The sequence below is a fragment of the Pollicipes pollicipes genome, unplaced genomic scaffold (genome assembly GCF_011947565.3).
Source record: "Pollicipes pollicipes isolate AB1234 unplaced genomic scaffold, Ppol_2.1 Scaffold_1600;HRSCAF=1878_pilon_pilon_pilon, whole genome shotgun sequence".
Taxonomy (NCBI): Eukaryota; Metazoa; Arthropoda; class Thecostraca; order Pollicipedomorpha; family Pollicipedidae; genus Pollicipes; species Pollicipes pollicipes.
The window spans coordinates 4,431,271-4,445,934 of record NW_023595962.1 but is presented as its reverse complement, the minus strand read 5'-3'; the positions used below and the strand labels follow the sequence as shown (position 1 = coordinate 4,445,934).

At 53.9% G+C, this 14,664-nt stretch overlaps 1 protein-coding gene across 1 annotated transcript in view; it reads right to left on the bottom strand.

The window, feature by feature from the left end:
* Nucleotides 1-4,603: 4,603 nt before the first annotated feature.
* LOC119090040 (uncharacterized) overlaps nt 4,604-14,664 on the bottom strand; it is a 49,709-nt gene continuing 39,648 nt past the window's right edge. Inside the window, exon 4 of the mRNA XM_037212839.1 lies at nt 4,604-5,111. Coding sequence (XP_037068734.1) covers nt 4,993-5,111 — 119 coding nt within the window. The 3' untranslated portion in view covers nt 4,604-4,992. The remainder of the gene's footprint in view (nt 5,112-14,664) is intronic.

Genomic DNA, 14,664 nt, shown 5'->3' with positions numbered 1-14,664 from the left:
GACCCGATGTGGCCGGACCCGACCGGAGACGCCCTGAGGTGACCTGGGGTCACCTTGATGACCTGCGTGCGAGTCCGCTGCCGCCCGTCCGCCGGCCGGACCCGCCTCCCGCGAGACCAAAGTCGCGTCCGAGCTCGCGAAGACCAAAGTCGCGCCGAGGAGCCGCCCGACGGAATTTGTACCGGCGCCAGGCCGCTGCGAGTGCGATAAGGCCGTTGGCCGGTGGATGCGGCTCGACTTTGGTCGCTAACGCGCGTGCGGCCGAGCTGACCGGCGGTGCTCGGTGGCCACGTGACCGGTGACCGGTGTGCTCGGTATGGTGACGGTGGCCACGCGCTCGGCTCTACTGCGCGGTGATGGGGCGGCGCAGTCACGGCGCGCGCGCACGTGCCGGCAGACTTATGGGGCTAGCGACGGCTGAAAATGTCGACCGCGCCTGGCTGCGGCTGCGTGACCTGCCGTGACTTGGATGCCTCCCAAAGCGTGCCCAAAGGAGCGGCATGCGATAGGTATGAATATACTGGCCCTCGCCAGCGCGGTGCGGTTCTTCGGGAGTAATTTGTGCGCCGCCGCGTTGTGAGGGCGAGCGCAGCGGCTGCCCGGCTCCTCTGCGTTGTGAGCGTCGGGGTAAGCCGGCTGGCGCCCGGTTCTGTTGTTAACAGGTGTGTCGCACGACTGCTGCCCCGCCGACGTGGAGCCGATTGTCGGTCTCGTGCTTTACCGCCGTGCCTTGCTGAGGAAGCCGATGCGGGCGGGTGAGAGAGGGAGGGCAGGGGGGCTTTCCAGAGCTCGGCTTCTGATCGTGCTGGAGGGGGGGGGGGGGGGGGGGCGGCTGTCCGCGTTTGCGGTCGGCGAGAAATATGAAAGTGGCGAATAGTCGTGGCGTTTTTGCTGCAGGAGAGCATTTTCGAGTGGGAACGGCGTCAGGGATGTGAGTGACGTCTGCTGAGGCGAGGCTGGGATGAGCAGCATGCCACCCTGCTGCAGGAGAACAGGAGGGAGAGCCGAAGCCTCCTTCTCCCTCTTTTGCTCTCCCTCACTCTCTTTCTCTCCCTCTCCCTCCCCCCTCTCTCTCCCCTCTCTCTCTCCCTCCCTCTCCCTCTCCCTCTCTCTCCCTCGCGTCCCATCCCCAGTGCGCCACAGGCAGCGGCAAATGGAATGCAAATGAAAGACTTCCAGTGAACACCACCTCGGCCGGTCATCTGTGCCCCCGCACAAGTGACCGGCCGAGGCCCGACTGGGCCGCTCTTACGCTCGCTAGTGGCTCACGCGATGCATTTGGCCACGTCAGCGGAAGCGAAGGCTACCTGTGCCGAAACTCCCTCCCCGCAGGCCGCCGCTGGGGGAAGGGAGACCTGCCCAGCTGGAGTGTTGGGGGCCGGGGATGGGGCCGCTCTGACGCGTGGCCGGTCACCGCCCCCCCCCCCCCCACCCCGCCCCCTCTCCGGCTGGAGGGGGTTGCCATCTTCGGGTGTCGCTCACCGCGCACTGCCTCTGGCGACGTCGATCCACCGTGGCGCGGACCGGTCTGTGGCGGTGCTGCTCCCGAGGCGCGGCCAGGCCTGTGGCGGTGCTGCTCCCGAGGCGCGGTCAGGCCTGTGACGGTGCTGCTCCCGAGGCGCGGTCAGGCCTGTGGCGATGCTGCTCCCGAGGCGCGGTCAGGCCTGTGGCGGTGCTGCTCCCGAGGCGCGGTCAGGCCTGTGGCGGTGCTGCTCCCGAGGCGCGGCCAGGCCTGTGGCGGTGCTGCTCCCGAGGCGCGGCCAGGCCTGTGGCGGTGCTGCTCCCGAGGCGCGGTCAGGCCTGTGGCGGTGCTGCCTCCCGAGGCGCGGTCAGGCCTGTGGCGATGCTTGCTCCCGAGGCGCGGTCAGGCCTGTGGCGGTGCTGCTCCCGAGGCGCGGTCAGGCCTGTGGCGGTGCTGCTCCCGAGGCGCGGTCAGGCCTGTGGCGGTGCTCCTCCCGAGGCGCGGTCAGGCCTGTGGCGGTGCTGGCTCCCAAGGCGCGGCCAGGCCTGTGGCGGTGCTGCTCCCGAGGCGCGGACCGGCCCGCGGCGGTGCTGTGGTTGTGCCAAGGAGTGGTCGCCGGCCTGTGGTTTGTGCCGGGGAGTGGTGGCCGGCCTGTGGTTTGTGCCGAGGAATGGTTGCCGGCATGTGGTTTGTGCCGAGGAGTGGTGGCCGGCCTGTGGTTTGTGCCGAGGAATGGTTGGTTGCCGGCATGTGGTTTGTGCGAGGAGTGGTGGCCGGCATGTGGTTTGTGCCGAGAGTGGTGGCCGGCCTGTGTTTGCGCCGAGGAGTGGTGGCCGGCCTGTGGTTTGTGCCGGGCAGTGGTGCCGGCCTGGTTTGCGCCGAGGAGTGGTGGCCGGCCTGTGGTTTGTGCCGGGCAGTGGTGCCGGCTGCTCGTCAGAACTGCGAGGCTTGGAAATGCGTACCGCCTTGTTGTCTCACCCGCTTCTCTTCTGCTATCATGCCGAGGGCTTTAAGTAAACCAATTTGCTTTGAACAGCACAAACTGGCTTTGATGCCTCATGCTTGCCTGAATAAAACAAGCTGGCTTCAAATGAAAATAATAATTAGGTAAATTTCAAGGACTCGGGCAAACTTACTCATCTAATCCACGTCTTGCGAGTCATCGTGTGGACCCGTGCGCATTTGGTGACGATCCACGACGTGCATGTCGTTCCCCCCCTTCCCCGATGCCTCGCAGTCCTCGCCTCGCCTCGCCTCGGTAGCCTCGCAGTCCTCGCGAGAAGGAGGCGCGTTTTAAACGTTTAGCAGGGCGACCCTTTAGTATATGGGCGAGAGACTAGCTGTGCATGGCCAGGCAGGGCGTCGGAAACATGCCGCACAGCTCGGGCAGCGATGGGTATTGTGCGCCAAAACACAGAGAACCGCCACCTGACGGCTCGGGCAGCGATGGGTATTGTGTGCCAAAACACAGAGAACCGCCACCTGACGGCTCGGGCAGCGATGGGTATTGTGTGCCAAAACACAGAGAACCGCCACCTGACGGCTAGGGCAGCGATGGGTATTGTGTGCCAAAACACAGAGAACCGCCACCTGACGGCTAGGGCAGCGATGGGTATTGTGTGCCAAAACACAGAGAACCGCCACCTGACGCGGACCCCACAGATAAAGCTCAGATGGATACGCTGTGCATTACTGAGATGCGGATCAGCATTGTGAGGCGGCAGGCGGTGCTGCACCGACGCCGACGGCGCCGGCTCTTTGCGCAGTAAAGCAAGCGCGGGCCAAAGATCATAGCGATTCGATGTCCGAGTGGACGTTATAGTATTGCATGGGCACAGTGGCCTACTTTTCCATGAGTGTTCAACAAATTAAACAGATCCTGACTCCGGGACGCAGCCAAGGCGGGGCGCGGGGGGGGGCGGGGGGGGGGGGCAATGCAGCATGCCCCTGCGCCATTAAACATACACTAGATGCTGTGCAGACTCGCATGAGTTCGGTGTGAACTCGTAGGAGTTCGCTGTGAACTCGCCGGAGTTCGCTGTGAACTCGCAGGAGTTCGGTGTGAACTCGCAGGAGTTCACGGCACGTTTAGCATCTCCTGAAGACAAGTCTGGCAGCGTGCCTCCGCTAGCTGAGAGCCACCTCACGTGGCTGAGGCACCGTTGCGTCTTCGGCGGTGAAGCTGATGACGCTGGCCGTATGGTCTTAGCGTTGCGAATCCAGCGAAATCCATTTGTACTGCCCTGTCCAGGCCATCATGATGGGATTATGGGGTTTCATTCCCTGCTTGTGATTCCATGATGTCGGTTCATTTCAGTGTCATGCGCCGAAGCCGTTGAGTTTTCTATGTAGATTTCCCTAAACGCCTGAGTTCAACACGGTCTTGAGCTTCAACAAGGTCTTCACAGTCTTGAGCTTTAACACGGTTTTCACGGTCTTAAGGTTTAGTACGGTCTTCACAGTCCTTATGTTCAACACGGTCTTCACGGTCTTGAGGTTCAACACGGTCTTCACGGTCTTGAGGCTCAGCACGGTCTTCACGATCTTGAGATTCAACACGGTCTTCAAGGGCTTGAGGTTAAACACGGTCTCCATTTTCGTCGCGTGCGAAACAGTTCAGAAACGTAAGTTAAATGGATACAAGATAGCGACCGTAAAGCCACCCACTCCCAAGTTTTTGGCCTGTTATTTCGACCCATTTGAATGCCAGATTGCTACCGGCTGGATTGTCGACGAGATGTGGGAGGTTGGGGCGTGCCGTTCTCGCCGGCCACTTACAGTGCTGTCTGTTCGTAATACCCACGGTCCCTCCGGCTGCCCAGTGTCGTAAACGACACGGTCCTCACGCTAACGAATGCCAGATTGCTACCGGCTGGATTGTCGGCGAGATGTGGGAGGTTGGGGCGTGCCGTTCTCGCCGGCCACTTACAGTGCTGTCTGTTCGTAATACCCACGGTCCCTCCGGCTTCCCAGTGTCGTAAACGACACGGTCTTCACGCTAACGAATGCCAGATTGCTACCGGCTGGATTGTCGACGAGATGTGGGAGGTTGGGGCGTGCCGTTCTCGCCGGCCACTTACAGTGCTGTCTGTTCGTAATACACACGGTCCCTCGGGCTCCCCAGTGTCGTAAACGATCGCATAGGTCCGTTAGTTTATTTTGCAGTGTATCAAGAAGCGTGGCAAGACAGTCGAGGTACGACACAACTTTACCGGAGAACGATCCCTTTTAGCGACTACAAAGTCGTGGACGGACAGCTAATCAAAAGAAGCTACTCAACTCCATTTTGTCGCGGCTTAGACGGCAGTTACACCCAGACAGCCGAGTCATGGGCGTTTGTCTAACAATGATACTTTCAGTGCAGGTTTGGCAGCAAGTAAAAAACGTTCCAGCCTTGGCGCTCGGCAGACAGTGACGTAATCGACACGGCTGCCAGCCCAGGCCAGCCAACAGCCCCGCGCCGGCAGCGCCACCTGTGGCGGTGGCAGTGCCGCCTCTGAGTCAGTCTGTTAAGCGGCATCAGCGTCGCATCAGAAGGCCGTGGTGTCGTTGGGGATGTAGCGGCCCTCCTCGGGGGTGATGTGGCACACGCCCGGCGCCACGCGGTACCCGCAGTGGGTGTCCGGTAGCGTGTTCTGCGCGAAAAACTCTGGCGGCAGAAGGCGGCGTGACGTCAGCACGTGTGACAGTCACGTAACAGGTTGGGTGAGACGGACGAGCGAGCTGGAGCTTAGCTGACGTGTAGATATACAGACAGACGGCCATACAGCTCACGGCTCGGCGCGACCTAGGGTCAGAGCACGCTAAACTGAATACAATCCTACACCTTGTGGCATAGCCAGTGGAGGGGGGGGGGGGGGGCTTTGTGGCCACGACCCCACACCCCTCATTGGAGATAGCCAGGACCCTATGGGACCGAAGGCACAAATGAGCGATTTGCGTTTTTCTGTTTGTGTGTGCCTCAGCTTTTCCTTCCGCGGATATGCCGCTGAAGGCGCCTAGAACCTAGGTTTACGCCTTCTCCTAGATCATATAGGGCAAGGTGGGGCAAGACGCCCCGCCGGGGTAAAACACACCATAAAGATATCTTATAATTTAAAAAGTTCCGGGAAACACTTTTGTTCTGTTAAACAGACAAAATGTGGTCAGCACGCTGGCAGATAGCGACGAACCTGGTACATCACGTTGGAGAGATAAAGGTAAAAATGTGTTTGCGAGTGTTTTTTTTTCTATTTTGGGTTACAGTGCTAAGTTAAGGCAATTATTTATACCACACTACAGTTCAGAATCGTTAATGGACATCGAGAGATCATAATTTGGACCCAAAAATACCTTACTGTTTGGTGTCGAATTCGTGTTGGTTCTCGTCCTTGGCGCCGCTTCCTCTCCGAATGACTGGTCCGGGTAAAACGCCACAGTAGGCAACAAAAACTACTGTGGCAAATGTTTTTTTGTCAGGCAAAAAGCCCCATGGGGCGTCTTGCCCCATTTGTGCCTTTGATTGCGAATTTCCTGTTACATCGGCTTTAAATGACTAGTTGACCATAGTTTAATCTGGGTAACTATCTTAAAACTTTTAAGGGGCAGAATTTTGAGGAAATACAATTTTAGGAAGATAATGATATTGGCGGTTGATTCACCTTTTAAGCTTAGAAATCTGTTTAAAGTTAACAGCCATATTGTTGTTAATATTGTTGGGCGGCGTGCAATAAAATGGCCTTTTGTTTAAGGCATGGTGCGGACATACAAGCGAAAATCACGGCGCATGAAATATGGCGAAATTACCATTAAAAATATCTGGACGACCTCAAAAAAGGATTGGGTGTGCGAGAGGTGTCACACAAATATGGTGTGTCGCTTAGCAAACTCTGACGTCATCGCGACGGTAACGTGAAACGTCCGGGAGAGCAGCATCTTGAAAGCTACGACACAGTGTTCCCTTCCGATGTGGAAATAGCTCTCAAAGAACACATTCTTGCGATGGAAAGTCGACTTTTTGGCTTGACTACCGTGGACATACGGAAGCCGGCATTTCAGATAGCTGAATGTATGAAACTCCCGCATCCGTTTCGAGATGGATCCGCCGGAGAGGAATGGCTATGCGGCTTTCTGAACCGCAACTCAGATATCAGCCTCAGAAATCCGCAAGAAACCAGCATCCATCGGGCGACTGACTTCAACAAAGACATGGTGGCTCCGTTTTTCAAGATCTATAAAGATCGTCTTGAAAAGTTGAAGTTCAAGAGCTGGCAGGTTTGGATTATGGACAAAACTGGTGTTACTGCCGTCCAGACACCTTCAAAGGTTTCGGCCAAGAGTGGGAAACGTTGCGTCGGAGCGCTGACTAGCGCGGAAAGAGGCGTACTTGTGAGTTGTTGCTGCTTGCAGCGCCACGGAACATTACATACCTCCGATGATGATCTGGCCGAGAAAGCGCCTGCTGGACAAGCTCATGAATGGGCCACCTCCAGGGTCCATCGCTGGCATTAGTGATTCAGTATGGACGGACGGCGAGCTGTTATTGAAGTGGCTGGTGCACTTTGAGCAGTGGACGTAAAGCAGCACCAACAACCCACAGCTGATCACACTGGATGGACACCAGTCCCACAAGTATCTTTCTGCCATCCTCTACGCCAGGGAACACCACATACATATGCTGACCCTGCAATTGCATTCTTCGTACGAAAAACCCCTCGACCGAATTGATGCAACCTCTCGACCGAACCGTCTTCAAGCCACTGAAAGCCGGCTACAACGTCGCAGCAGAGAACTACCTGCGGACGAGCCGAGGCAGAGGCGTCACCGTCTATGAGATTGGGCAGCTGATCGGCAAAGCGTTCAACCGGATGGCATCACCCGAAAGAGCCATCAAGGGCTTTGAAGTGAGCGGTCTTTGGCCGTTCGACCAAAACGTCTTCGCAGAGAAAGACTACGCGCCATCGCTGCTGACGAATGAAGCAGAGCCCAGTGGATGTGGAACTGACGGCGTTGGCCCCTGCGGAGGAGCTGGCGCGGTGGGCAGCGATGGTCCCAGCGGGAGAGCTGGCGCGGAGGGTGACGTTGGTCACAGCGGGAGAGCTGGCGCGGAGGGTGACGCAGGTCGCAACGGGGAGAGCTGGCGCGGAGGGTGACGCAGGTCGCAACGGGACATGTGGCGAGGTAAACGGCGCTGGTCCCAGCGGAGCTCTAATGAGCAGGATTGCGTCTGCAAGGACGCTGCTAGGAGAGCTGTCACCATTACCCCAGGCAGACAAAAGAAAACGCACCCGTAAAACGGAAAAGTCTGCGGTCTTAACTTCATCTCCGTCTAAAGGGAAGCATCTTGTAAGCTACCTCAAGAAAACAAAAAGCGCTAAAACAAAGCCGGCGAAAAGGAAGTCAGTGCCCGATTCCGGGAAAGACGTGACACTCCTGATATGCTCAATGCGTTTCCCCTTCTCCTGTGGGGAGTGGATTCGGTGTGGGAGCTGCAAAGGATGGGCTTGTGTTCCTTGCACTGACGCGAATGACACTGAGACGGTGTACGTCTGCGACCACTGCCGTGAGTAGTTCTTACGTGGCAGTAATCCAGACACGCCACCGCACCAGTACCGTTACCGTTCGCCTACCGTTCAGCGCAGGTATGCGTGAATAAACGTTGATTGTTTTGGTACTAGTCTGTTTCGATGTTGAGAAACGTGATATCTACAAGGTGGAAATGCTTAGTTTAATGACCGCAGGCAGATACGAAATCTGTTTGAACCCCGACCTGAACTTTTGATGTTAGATGGGGCACTATTCCTGGTAAAGTGCTTTGCCCTAACACCCGGGGCTTTTTACCGAATGGCCCGGGGCTTCTTGCTTCACGGCCCGGGGCGTCTTGCCCTGGGGGTGGGACAAGACGCCCCACTTGCAGGCTTCTCGAAAATCACTTACCACAGGCGTATGAAATGAAAAATGAGGAGTTGCGTCTCCCATAAATCAGCAAAAATGTCCAAAGAACGCTTCAATAAATGCACTTGCAGTGGTAGTGAGGTAGAATAACGGATATGCAGCAAAATGCATTTTCTGGGGCGTCTTGCGAAGCCTGAGGTAATCTGTGATGACCTGAGGTAATCTATAGTAGATTGTAACAATGTAGGGAAACGCAACGAACGGACCTCATCTTTTGATGACGTCAATAAAAGAGACATTCTTGCTGTCTTTAATGACCATTAAAGTCTGCCAAAATGCTGTCACAGATCAGTATCAGTATCAAGTGCTGACCTCCAGGAACATCAACATAACGTAAGGCATATTGCTGGAAACATCAAAAGCCTACGTAAAAAAACTCATCATCGAAACAGATCAGAACAGGCTGTGGTGTTTTTATCAGCAGTGAATTGGTGACATCCTGCTCCCTTGTGCGCCTTGGCGAAGTATTTTCCTTTATGCAAATTTGAATAAAAACGACCGCTGATTTCGCTGATTGACAAGACAAGACATTGAAAAGACATTGACAAGAAATTGACAAGACATTGACAAGACATTGACAAGACATTGGCAAGCTGCTTGATGCACCGTTCCAGCTCCGGGCTTTTGACTTAGCAGTGTCGTTAAGCTAAAAGATTGTTCGTACATAATCACTCACATATTCGTCGAAATCTCTGCGTTCTAACACTCCGAGACCCCATCTCATCGTCGGAAAAATATAAATGGCTTAAGCAACAAGTGTTGGGGCCTTTAGATGTTACCGCGGCTATGTGTCTTTGTAGCGTTTTCATTATGGGTGCACATTGTACGTAGCCAAGCACGACAGGAATTTTTGTCTTCTCCGTACCAAAAGATATCCTTCAGATTGTGGTGCACATCCTTAGCACACCATAGAGTACATCACATAACATGCAAGTACATAACATAACACGCGAGTACATACCGCCCACCACCTATTAGCTCAAGAGCTGTGCAAGAATTTGTTTGTCTGGTGATGGCTGGAGAGAATTCGTTGATAAAAGTGCTCTCCTAAATTTAAAGTCGTCTTTCGTCATCGCACGTCTGAAGAATATCAGTGTCAGCTTCATCTGTCGTCGTGTTGATGTCCTTCGTGTCGTGTCGCACGTGCTCGTCGGGTAAACGCATTGGGAGGCGTCCTCATGGTGTCGTGGTTACGCCAATGTAATGTATGGAACGAAGGTTGCAGCCTTCGAGATTACATTTTAATTGGTATACTGCATTGGTGCATTTAGGTCTGTCGGGTCTGTCAGCGCTGTTTCTCATAACAAAGCCAGAGAGTTTTATGTTGCGATGATAAATGCGTTCTTGCTTTTTACGTGTCGAAGGATGATTTCCCGTACATTTTTTCATCTTATTCTTAGACAGATGTCATATATATATATATATATATATATATATATATATATATATATATATGTATATATATACATATATATATTTAACGTGTACTTGTTTAGAGGTCGGGAGCCCTCGCGTAAAGATGGCCTTGGCTGTACAGACCCGTTCGTCAACCCCGTTATTGTTACCGCGGCTGGACCGCCACCTTCAGTCGGCACCGGCATGAAGATCACCTTGGCTGGACAGACCCGTTCGTCAACCCCGTTATTGATACCGCGGCTGGACCGCCACCTTCAGTCGACGCCGACGTTCATTACATCGGACCGGCTCCTGTGGAGGCCAACGGGACAAACTATACATGTGATATACGCTTGAGCGCCTTCTTCTTTTCAGCTTGATCTTCTGCGAGGCACAGCCCGAGCTTGTCACTGAATGGGTGCTCCGCTGCCCCTTCGGCTAACAAGAGAGACACCGCTAGCCATACTGAATGGGGTTGAATCGCGGGGGGGATCCTTGGCTGAAGGTTTGCTTAAAGGAAGCCACTTGCTACATCAGGCGCGTACGATGTGATCAGTGGCAACAGTTTTCTCGAAATTCTGCTGAGTAGCTAATAATTTGTATTTAGAACAGCTGACCCCACGGTGAAAATCTCAGTTGACGCTCTGGTTCACCACCATGAAAGTAATACATTTCATTAGCGTTGCTTTTACCAGAGTGTGTGTTGTTTAATAATTGCAACAGAAAGCTTGAAACACTCTGTTTAGACAAAAATGTATGCCAACGTGAAGGTCCTGTCCCGTGGATTGAACAAAACATCATGTCATGGCTTTGGTTTCTCCCCTACGTCGTTTACGACAGCGGCTCTTTTCGAAGCACACTTTGGCTTTGGAACCGGAGCATCATACAAGCTATGTGACATCCTGATTCAAACTTCAACGAATCAACTTTACGGTGACAGGCTCTTGCCTGTTGGGCCAATCACAAACGTTCTTCTTTTTCCGTCGTTGTCATGACAACGGTAATCGTGACTGAAGGGAAGAAAGGGTAGCGCTGTTACAAAACGTTGACAGCGCAGTTTGGACTCGTAAATAATTGAACTTGATATCGTTATTTTGCCTTGGCGGTGCTGGAGGGCCACTACCCAGTGGCACATCAGCCGTAATTAGCTCTGAGCTTTCAAAGAGTATATCGCTGCAGTACACGTCACAGGTAAAACCCTCCCTTTGACGAGTGAGTAGCGTCCTGGCACGGCTAAAACAAAGCTGAATGACTGAATGCCCGCAGCCGAACAGTGGCCCCGCAGCATGTGGTGCCGAGACCTCACAGCATTCAAGGTCGATGAGGTCTTAGCAGCATGTGGTGCCGAGACCTCACAGCAGTCAAGGTCGATGAGGTCTTAGCAGCATGTGATGCCGAGACCTCACAGCAGTCAAGGTCGATGAGGTCTTAGCAGCACGTGGTGCCGAGATCTCACAGCATTCAAGGTCGATGAGGTCTTAGCAGCATATGATGCCAAGACCTCACAGCATTCAAGGTCGATGGGGCCTTGGCAACATATGATGCCGTGACCTCACAGTAGTCAAGCACGGGGTGGATGTGTCCGGAGCGCTATACATTATACATGATGCTGCGATACTGATGGTGCGATACATTTCGTAACTCGCTTTCATGCTTGCAAGCTGTCTTCAGACAGGATACAGGGCTGCAGGATTTCTAGCAAGGCCGCTGGTCCGAGGTGCAGATCCTCATATTATCATCTTTGACCGTCTTCAGTTCTTTCCCGATGCAAGCCGTGTATATTTTTTGCAAACAAAGCTGTCTGTTAACGCGTTGTGTTTTGAGATCTGCAAGTCATCTCGTTACGTAAAGACATGACCAATTCCCCACGCTATTTACAAGGACACCAATGGTGTGCCGGCTTCGATCATGTGGCTCTCCACTGCCCACCTGGCAACCATGTGGCTCTCCGCTGCCCACCTGGCAACCATGTGGCTCTCCACTGCCCACCTGGCAACCATGTGGCTCTCCACTGCCCACCTGGCAATCATGTGGCTCTCTGCTGCCCACCTGGCAACCATGTGGCTCTCCACTGCCCACCTGGCAACCATGTGGCTCTCCACTGCCCACCTGGCAATCATGTGGCTCTCCACTGCCCACCTGGCAATCATGTGGCTCTCCACTGCCCACCTGGAAATCATGTGGCTCTCCACTGCCCACCTGGCAATCATGTGGCTCTCCACTGCCCACCTGGCAATCATGTGGCTCTCCACTGCCCACCTTGCAATCATGTGGCTCTCCACTGCCCACCTGGCAATCATTTGGCTCTCCACTGCGCACCTGGCAATCATGTGGCTCTCCGCTGCGCACCTGGCAATCATGTGGCTCTCCACTGCCCACCTGGCAATCATGTGGCTCTCCACTGCCCACCTGGCAATCATGTGGCTCTCCACTGCGCACCTGGCAATGATGCAAATATCAGCCGTAGGGCCATGCTTCATTACATTTTCAGAGTTTTTGCTTTGCTGTTGCTTAAAATGGAGTCATGAAGTCACCAAGTTAGGTCTAGACACAAAGTCTTTGACTAGCTCTTTCTGTTTCGTTAGAAGTTCTTTGCTCTGTTTGATTCTACAAATACTGGTGGTTCGAGAAGTTCCAGAAACACCAGGGTTCTCTTAAGTGCTCATGATAATTTGGAGGAAATGCAAACGTCACGGAACAACTGTGGGTTCCCAGACAAATCACAGGAACCGCAGGCGACAGTGGATTCTCAAGAACCGACTCTTGCCGACTCGAGTCCAGGGAGCCGGATCTGGGTGGGTCACGTGAGCGGGAGCCGGATCTGGGTGGCCCACGTAAGCGGCGATCATTTCCAGGCTGTCCGATCCGGATCAGATTGGGCTGACAGTCTGATGAGCTGTCATGGTAATCAAAGCATTTCCTGGGCACTAGCGAGGACCACCCTGATTGCCCGTGCCGACGCCGATTCGACCAATATGCTCGATAACGACCTTACATCTCCCGGAAGCCCTGAGGCAGGCTCTGGACTGTAATGATGGGCAGGCTGTGAAAGGAAGGGAGCGCACCAGAACTATCAACAGTCCCGAGATATACGGCCGGCGGTGACCGGTGAGCCATTGACGATCAGGGAATGAGCGCACCAGAACTATCAACAGTTCCGGAATATGCGGCCGTCGGTGACTGGTGAGCCATTGACGATCAGGGAGGGAGCGCACCAGAGCTATCAACAGTTCCGGAATATGCGGCCGGCGGTGACTGGTGAGCCATTGACGATCAGGGAGGGAGCGCACCAGAGCTATCAACAGTTCCGAAATATGCGGCCGTCGGTGACTGGTGAGCCATCGACGATCAGGGAGGGAGCGCACCATAGCTATCAACAGTTCCGAAATATGCAGCCGTCGGTGACTGGTGAGCCATTGACGATCAGGGAGGGAGCGCACCATAGCTATCAACAGTTCCGAAATATGCGGCCGTCGGTGACTGGTGAGCCATTGACGATCAGGGAGGGAGCGCACCATAGCTATCAACAGTTCCGAAATATGCGGCCGTCGGTGACTGGTGAGCCATTGACGACCATGGAGGGAGCGCACCAGAACTACCAACAGTTCCGAAATATGCGGCAGGCGGTGACTGGTGAGCCATTGACGATCAGGGAGGGAGCGCACCAGAGCTATCAACAGTTCCGAAATATGCGGCCGTCGGTGACTGGTGAGCCATTGACGATCAGGGAGGGAGCGCACCAGAGCTATCAACAGTTCCGAAATATGCGGCCGTCGGTAACTGGTGAGCCATTGACGACCAGCGGGCACGGACCAAAAATAGACTCAGCAACGTTACCATCGCGTCCTGAAAACACCACGGTACATTGGAGCGTAGCTGCTTGTTCTAGAACTGGCCAGTCCCCATGTACCTTTCTACAGCTATAACACGATTGAATTGCCGGTCTTGTGGTGCAAACAAATAAGAGATATCTTCGACGGTAACTGACTTCTAGCGGTTCAAATTGAGGCAAGGCTTGTCAACAAGGGATTGCTTCGGGCGGCTTTGACACTAATGCATCACAATGGTTTTGGACGAAGTTGCACAACTTTGATAGAGTTTTCTTCAGACAATCTGAAATTTTAAATTAGGACTGTAGCCTGTTCATTTAACATTGAGCCGGTTATAAAGGTTAGATAAGGGTCAAAGCCAAACAGCTTTTTGACATATGGACTGGTCTTGAGGTGTGTTATGACGCAATTTTTTCGAAGTAAGTCATTAAAAAGACGTGAATGGGTGGCTTATGTTGATTTTATAAAAGCCCTGAAACGTTCTTGGTCTACAATGACCACCTTTTACTTAGAACAGCTTTCTGACTGAAGCAGCTGTTGGCGCCGAATTCATACTCGAAAACCAAAATGGTATCACAATTTTATCACTTTAACCCGATAGACCACGGTCTGCGGTGCAGTGGTGGTATAGCTGTTAGGGTGCTCGACGCTGCATCTAGCGGTTAGGGCGCTCGACACTGGATCTAGTGGTTAGGGCCCTCGACTCTGGATCTAGTAGTTAGGGCCCTCGACTCTGGATCTAGTGGTTAGGGTGCTCCACTCTGGACATGTTGGCCTTGGGCTCATGCCTCTGCCACGTCACCACCGCATCCCAAATGACTCCTAAAAGGCCTCCGTCTAGAAACGGAGCTGGTAGTCGGTGAGACGCAAAGCCCCAATCATTACACGAGGTCACTCACCTTGTAAGTGACCTTGTGCTCGGAAACTTGGAAAAAGTGACCATCCCACTCCACTTTATGCTTGGAAAAGGTATCTAGGTTGAATCTGATTGCATTAGAAGACCTGTAGGCACATCACACACTGATTCGAGTTTGACCTTGATCG